Below are 8370 nucleotides of genomic sequence, written 5' to 3'. Positions count from 1 at the left end.
CTTTGAACTCACAGATATCTGTCTGCCTTTGCCTCCCAAGTGCTGGGATTAAAGGTGTGTGCCACCACACCCAACTACTCTCTTTCTTATTTTAAGGACTTTATCCTTTTCCTTTGTCTTCCAAGCTTACATAAATTTTAAAACACAATGTAAACCATATAGAGGTTTTTCTTTGTCATTGAATCTATCTTTACTGTATATCTCTCTTTTTCTGACTACACAAGCCTTAAATTTGCTAAGCAATATGGCTAGGATTAAAGTTGTGGCTTTGATGGCTGGATCCAACCTATTCTTATCTTTCTGAGATTCCAGCCTCACAATGAAAGTACCAGCTGGAGCCATGTTTATTGCCACAACTCTATGGCATTCAAGGTCCCTGCCACCACCAAAATGCATGCAGCCAGCTTTTCATCAACACCATTTAAGTGTTTTTTGGCAGGACTCTTAAAAGAACTGCAAGGTTTTGCAGCTAAAACTAAGTCAGAAAGCCTCTCTTAAATGAGAGCACTTGCCTCTAACAAGCAGATTCCACTGAAGAAAGTGCTGCTATCAATAAGCTGTGCTTTATTCTTCTCTGTCTAGGATTACTTGCCAAACTTTCTCAAGATTTATGTGGATGCAGTTGCCCCATGTTGGGCACCATTTGTTGACCAAGGTTTTTCTGTCCTGCCCAGTCCTGTAGCTGTTAATTCCCAAAGATTCACACAGAGGTCTACATCAGTTATAAACTGATTGGCCCATAAGCTCAGGCTTCTTATTAACTAATTCTTATAACTTATATTATCCCATAATTCTTGTCTGAGTTAGCTATGTGGCTTGGTGTCTTATTCAGCGAGGTAGTCACATCTTGCTTCCTCTGTGTCTGGGTCACAACTACACACTGCACTTCCATCTTCCCTGCATTCTCATTGCGCTGCCTCTACTTCTTGCCTGGTTGTCCTGCTTATACTTCCCACCTGGCTACTGGCCAGTCAGCATTTTATTAAAAATAATACAAGTGACAGGATAAAAGACTATTGTCCCACAGCAAAATTATGTGTCTCATAGCTGCCAGTTACTCAACCTCCAAGTGATCTGATGCCCTTACTGTGGGATTGTGTTTCTGTGTGCTGTGAATATGTGAAGCTCTCATTGGTTGATAAATAAAGCTGATTTGGCTTATCTAAAAGCAGGATAGAGCCAGAAAAGAAATCCAAGCAGAGATACAGAAGAAGAAGGGTGGAATCTGGAAGATGCCAGTCAACTGCTGAGGAAGTAAGACATGTATAAAATGAGGTAACAAGCCATTAACCAATGGCAAAGCATAGATAAGAAACATGAGTTAATTTCAATGTAAGAGCTAGCTAGCAATAACCCTTAGCCACTGACCAGATGTTTATAATTAATATAAGCCTATGTATGGTTATTTGGGAATTGGTGGTCAGGAAAGAAACCTTCAATTATATATCCTCTCCTGGACTTTTTAGATACCTGCACTTATGTGCTCATACTCATATATATATATATATATATATATATATATATATATATATATACATATATATATATACATATATATATGCATAATGCAATGATATTATAAAAATAAATCTTAAAAAGTAAGAAGATAATATGAAATATAATTTCATGCAAGAAATTTAACTATAGAGTCATTGAAATTATGATATAATTGGGGAAATTTTGTAAATGTTTTTAAGTAGGTTATAAAATTCATATGGATTTTATTTCCAATTAAAAAGGGGAAATAGCTTTAGGTAGAAAAAAGTTTGATTATTTACAACATATGGTTTTAAAATGTACAAACTCAGAGTAGCCTGAAGAATTTCTGTTTTTTCAGTTCTTTATAGTTCATGGTTCTTGTGCTGAACCTAAAAATTTGTCCTAAAAATATTTTCTTTTACATTTATTTCTAGAATTTTACTTTGTTTCATTTGGATTTGTGCCTGTGGAAATTTTAAGTTGCTTTTCTTTGTAGTAGGATATAGGACCAGCCTCTATTCTTGGTGAATTTATAGCTATTTCACTTACAATTTCTGGATCCACAGTTGGGTCTGTGTCAATGAGCTTGATATCAGGGTTTTAGTAAACTTAGGACCTTGCTGTTCTCTGGGTGACTGTCTAACTCCAGTAACATGGTCTACAGGACTGGTGTTAGAATGCATGCTCACTTTAAAATACAAATATTTAATATGATGTGTTCAATGTATATATATATATATATATATATATATATATATGCATACACACAAATATACATTTTTGCCTGCACACACACACACCCACCCACCCACCCACACACACACACACACACACACACACACACACACACACACAGGGTTTGGATTCTGCAGAAGTGGTGAGTCCCTTAAATTTCCTTAGGATGGAGAGGTCTCTTGGCATTCACGACTGACAATGTCTGGTTGGAAAGTGCTAAAAATAAATCATATCATAGATTTGGTGAGTTATTAAAATGAAAGTAAAGTATTTAGGTCTGCCTCTATGGTCACAGGTATCGTTATGTCTCTAGGCTGTAGGTCTTAGATTGTATTTGACAAAAGTTGGAGCTGCCTCACAGGGCCATTTCAACATCCACAGTGCAGCCTTAATTTCATCTGTAGGACAACCAAAATATTGATGGGTTTGGGTTGAAGAATGTACGTGTGAACAAATGATCCTAATACAGTCATAAAATAAATGTGTGGCGCTGAATAAGAGGAGAGACCATGATAGTTACATGTACCACAATAAATCACTATCAGATGCTTTGCATTCTGGTATTCCTCAAAGAACTGTAGAAATGATGAATGTCTACTTCAAACCCGTAAAACATATAAAGGAAGGCAGAGTATTTGGGTGAGTTGAGTCAAGCATTTAATGCACTTGTCTTATTGCCTGCGGTGCAATGTGGATGCTCAGAAGGCCTTCCAGTGATGTTGTATTGAAGAGTGGGAAAAAATAGGTTCCAGATACCTAAAAAAGGGTGAATCTTATACAGGATTTTGTCATCATCTTAATGTTTATTCAGAAAAATTAATAATAGGTCAAAGTAATATATTAATTATGTACTATTCTACCTTTCATTTGAACAAAGCTTTTCAATTTGATTTAAAGTTTAACTGAGGAGTCCTCTTAGATCACCACACTAGCTAACACCAATTAATAAAATAAATTATTTGTTCTGAATTTCCTGTATTCTTCTGGGAAAACACAAATCATTTCACTGGTGTTTAATAAACATTAAAAAAGAATTCCAAATAACTTCATAGGATGTAGATGCCCCCTAGAGAGGGCCAGCTGGGCCTTAATGAGTCACCTGGTTCTAGAATTCATTTCTGTACCAAAGAGCCATAGGTACCCCTCTCTCAAAGGGACAGGCAGGCATAGCCCTAAGGATTTGCCATGTTACTGAGAACGTCTTTTTTCTCCCATCCTGGTCAAAGATATCCATCGTGATTCTCACCGCATGTGTATCCTTGGCCAGTGAGAGTATTCAACACATTTCACATTGTATTCAGCCTCCAACTATATATATATATATATAAATGGAATACTTCTTCCTAAAGTCTCTTTTGGAATTCAACATCACAACTCTGTTTCTAAATGGTAGGTGTAAGAACCATGGATTTTATTGAGATGGATTTTCATTGGTTTAAGAAGGCGAGCAAAAGAGGCCCTATGGTGTTCCTGGTATAGCTATACTAGTTGGACCTGGGGACCCAAGAAACATGGCTCTAAGGGAGCCAAAACCACTGCTAAGTTTGAAAACTGAGAATATGTAAAACAAAATCCAAAGGAAAAGCCTGATACTATGGTTTGATTAGGGTCCTAGTCCTGTGTCCCCTATTTACCATCACAAGAAACTGAACCAGAAAGGAGAATGGATATTAGAGTGATCAGAGTACCTGAACTATGGTGACAAGAATAAATGCCAGTCTGGAGGTCAGGAACTTAAGTGTGTAGGAGGGAGGGAGAGAAGGGCAAGCAGTGATCAGCATAAAACACATAAAATTATCTTAGTTCAGACCTGGGCAGGTGTTAGAGATTGTGCTTAGTTAGAGATGTGTGGCAGGAAGCCCTGACATGTAGGAAAAAAGCTATGTTCTTCAAAGCATGGAACAACCGAAAGTAGCAACATTTAGTAAGTAGCAACATTTTATTTTTATTGAATTCCTGCAAATCTTGCCCTTCAGGGATAGAGAACCCTGCAAAAGAGGAGGCAGAAAAATGCAGGAGTCAGAGGGGATGAAGGACACCAAGAAAGTAAGTCCTTCTAAGTCAGCATGATCAAAGTTCATGTGAGCACAGAGACTGAGGCAGCATGCACTGGGCCTGCATGGGTTTGCATCAGGTCCTCTGTATATATACTATGCCTTCCAGTTTAGTATTTTTATGGGATTCCTGAGTGTTCAAATGAGTAGGTCTCTGATTCTTCTCTTGGGCTCTTTTCCTTCTGTTTGTTTTTTTTTCCAGTTCCAATGTGTTAATTTTTGTCTTGTCTTATCATCTTATCTCATTATATTATATTATATTATATTATATTATATTATATTATATTATATTATATTATATATTCCCTTAGCTTTCTGTTTTCTTATCAGAGACAGAAAGGAAGGGGATCTAGATAGGTGAAAAGGTAGGGAGGAACTGGGAGGAGTAGAGGAAGAGGAAACCATAATCAGGATATACTATATGAGAAAAAAGTCCATTTTCAATAAAAGGGGAAAAAAGAAGTTACTTAGCACAACTATGTGACAAAATACCTCTGTTTGTTTCTCAAAACAAAGCTGCAGTATATTGACAATTAGCATCACTGAAAAAACACAAAAATGGGAGCCAAACAGATTACTGTGTGCAGGTTAACCCAGCTGACAAGCTACCTTGTCTGACTCCATTTCCTAGGACTCTGCAGCAGCACAGTGACTCCTAATGCTGTCATAATGAAAGCAGCATTGCCACCACGGAACTGAGATAGAGGCAGGAAACACAGAGCACCAATGCGACTTTGTGCAGAGTCTTGTTCTTCAGATCAGAGTCTTAAAAGAAAGATTTCAAAGTACCAAGTAACTTGATAGAGTTAGAAAGAGCTTTCTAAGAAATTATGAATAATAATTTTAGAATAGAGAAAGCAGTAGAGGCATGATTGCTTTATTCAACTATTTAAATAATTTTATGTATAAAATAGATAGTTTGTACTGTTGCAATATTGACAATTAGTGCAATGAAAAATAGATATTTAATGGTAGCGCTGATCTCAAGGCAGTAAGCTGTTACTAGAGTCATTTGGACACAATTGAGATCCATCACAGAAAAGAGAGAAGATATTCTTGATGAGCTACAGACGCTCAACTACTGATCCATTGCTCTTCATAGTTAATTTATTGAAAGAACTCAGGTTCACCATCAAGGAAACTAAATGCTTATTTTTATGAAAGAAAAAAACAATTGGAAACATTTAAAAATTGATATATTTGAAAGATGTTTAATATTAATATTACTGGTTGTGGTGCATAAACATTGTTAGCAGAAAGTTGTATACTATACATATTATATCAGTATGAAAAGACAATCAGAGCATCTTCTAACATGACTTTTCAAAATCATATTATTGTAAGGGAGTATATGTTATAGGGTAATAAATTTAGAGAAATGATTGAATGTAGACTGCAAAGTTCTAAATACCAAGCCAAAGCAGATGATGTAGGTTCCTTGAAGTATTTCATATACCTGAATATAACTCAGGAAACATGCATAAACTCTTCAATCAGTAAAAAAGCCACAAATCAATGATATGTGATGTGCATTGTTTTAGTTAGATTATGTTATATTATGAATATTTCTGAAGTTACCCAAATAATTTAATGAATAAATATGTCACCATTTAGTGTGAAACATAAAAGAAAAATAATAAACAAAATGAGGCAAATGCAACAAACTACAAAAGAGGAAGGACCAAAGCCTAGACCACAGTAGCAACAAAAAAGAGATGAGAATGTGAACAAAAGAAACCAAACTTACATGAAATATTCTTGGGTTATCCTTTAAATCTTTATAGCCATTTATTGCCAATTTCTGTGTCTAATGTAACATATTTATGGCTACTATATAAAAACTTTTGGGATGTATTCTTAGACTACTATCTCTACCAACTCCAAGCTAAGAAAAAAATCAGACAACACCTGAGACCTATTTCAGAGGTTTTCCCAAATTGCTATAAACTACCTACCTGATGTTTCCACAAATGTATTTGTGAAGTGAACTGAGTTATGGATTTCTTTTGTTCTGTAACTACAAAAACCTTATAAAACTGTTATTACATAGGATGATGGTAGTCAGGGCAACCCGACTCCATGATCCTGGGCCACGATCACTCATTTGAGCACAGAATAAACTAGTTCTATGATTTTTGATGTGATGGTTATGTTTTTGGGTTAACAAAGTGATAAAATTGGTAAGTAAATGGTATATAATTACATTTTTTTGTATGTGGTACAATGAGAAAAAGCTAGGAATCTCCCACATTGCAGAGAGGAGATTTTGGATGGTTTCAGCACTCAGATATGAAATATAGGTGGAATGACTGAAGGAAATGATCAGTTTGGTACAGGAACACATTGTGAGAGGTATTTGTGAGATTTCCAATAAAAAATGAGCATCATGAGAATAAATTGGTCATTGAAATTATTGACCTGGATCATTGGAGATAGATAACAATAGTGAAGTATTGAATAATAACACTTAAGAAATATTACATGCCAAAATTAGCAAATGACAAAAGTGAGGTTCATCATTCTTATTTTCAAAGATAAAAGGAAAAAAAAACCACAATTCCAAAGAATTCAGTATTTATGTGTGGAGAAAACCATGAATAAGAGTGAGGATAATTTAAAATATCCAGCAATGTAAAAAATCATAACATTATAAAAACAAATTATTTTCATTTCCCTCAACAGGGACAATTCACACAAAAGGAGGAGGCTGGAAACCACACCACTGTGACAGAGCTAATCATTTTGGGACTAACAGAAGATCCTACACTGTGTATAGTCTTTTTTGTGATATTTCTAGGAGTATACGTCATCACGTTAGTTGGAAATATCAGCATCATCACGTTGATAAGAATTTCTTCCCAGCTGCATACACCTATGTACCTGTTCCTCAGTCATCTGGCTTTTGTAGACATTGTATATTCAACATCAGTCTCCGTTATAATGCTTATGGAACTCCTTGGGCATGGACTGGTCCTACCTCTGGCTGCCTGTGAAGCCCAGCTCTGTATCACAGTGTCATTTGGGTCAGCTGAGTGCTTCCTATTGGCTGCCATGGCCTATGATCGCTATGTAGCCATATGCTCACCTCTCCTCTACTCTGTGCTCATGTCCCCCAGAGTCTGTTTTCTACTGTTGGGAATTTCTTATGTTGGTGGTTGTATGAATGGTTGGACATTTACTGGTTGTTTGTTAAATCTGACCTTCTGTGGACCAAATCAGATAGATCACTTTTTCTGTGACTTCTCTCCTCTGTTGAAACTGTCCTGTTCAGATGTCTGTGTTATTGGAATCATCCCCTCTATCTCTTCTGGCTCCATTATAGTGGTGACAGTGTTTGTCATAGCTGTCTCCTACATCTACATCCTCATCACCATCCTGAAGATGGGCTCTGCTGAGGGCCGCCAAAAGGCCTTCTCTACCTGCACCTCCCACCTCACGGCAGTCACTCTCTACTATGGGACCATCACCTTCATTTATGTGATGCCGAAGTCCAATTACTCTACTGAACAGAACAAGGTGCTGTCTGTATTCTACACAGTGGTGATCCCCATGCTTAACCCCCTCATCTACAGTCTGAGGAACAGAGATGTAAAGGATGCTCTGAGGAAGGCAACTGTCAGAGTATATTCATAGACCTTTCAATTCAAGAGATAGGTGATGATTTCCTTTAGCTATGTCACACTTAGTATCCATCACATGATGCTTAACTGATTGCTCCATATTAAATCCTGTTTCTTTGCACTAACTCACCTTTTCACACTCATGTATCATCTGTGGGACCACTTCACCTCAGTAAAATGACAGGAATAGTTATTGCTATCGTAGAACTCCTGCAATATGTCAAGATCTTTGCTTTTATGTTATTTATGTGCCTCTGTGTGTCAAGGTAAATTTTAGTTGTGTATATGAATTCACCTATTTCTCACAACAACCTAAGTAAGTGGAACTATTGTTTTACTTTCTGGATAAAGTTTTTGGGCAAAGACAGAAAATAGAGTGCCTGTATACTCAGGAAGAAAAAAAATAGAATAACTAAGGTCATTTGTATCTAAGGAGTTGGTCTCTAAAATCATGTGGCTTCTACATTCAACTTCCCAGTGAA

The 8370-nt window shown here is 36.5% G+C and overlaps 1 protein-coding gene across 1 annotated transcript; it reads left to right on the top strand.

Moving 5' to 3' along the window:
• Positions 1–360: 360 nt before the first annotated feature.
• On the top strand, positions 361–7901 carry LOC119818665 (olfactory receptor 473). Its single transcript, XM_038336342.1, has 2 exons — positions 361–372; positions 6972–7901. The coding sequence occupies exons 1-2, from the start codon at positions 361–363 to the stop codon at positions 7899–7901; spliced, it is 942 nt and encodes a 313-aa protein (XP_038192270.1).
• Positions 7902–8370: the final 469 nt, after the last annotated feature.

This window comes from Arvicola amphibius, chromosome 1, assembly GCF_903992535.2.
Source record: "Arvicola amphibius chromosome 1, mArvAmp1.2, whole genome shotgun sequence".
Taxonomy (NCBI): domain Eukaryota; kingdom Metazoa; phylum Chordata; class Mammalia; order Rodentia; family Cricetidae; genus Arvicola; species Arvicola amphibius.
The sequence above is the reverse complement of the archived record's forward strand: the minus strand, read 5'-3'. Positions and strand labels throughout refer to the sequence as shown.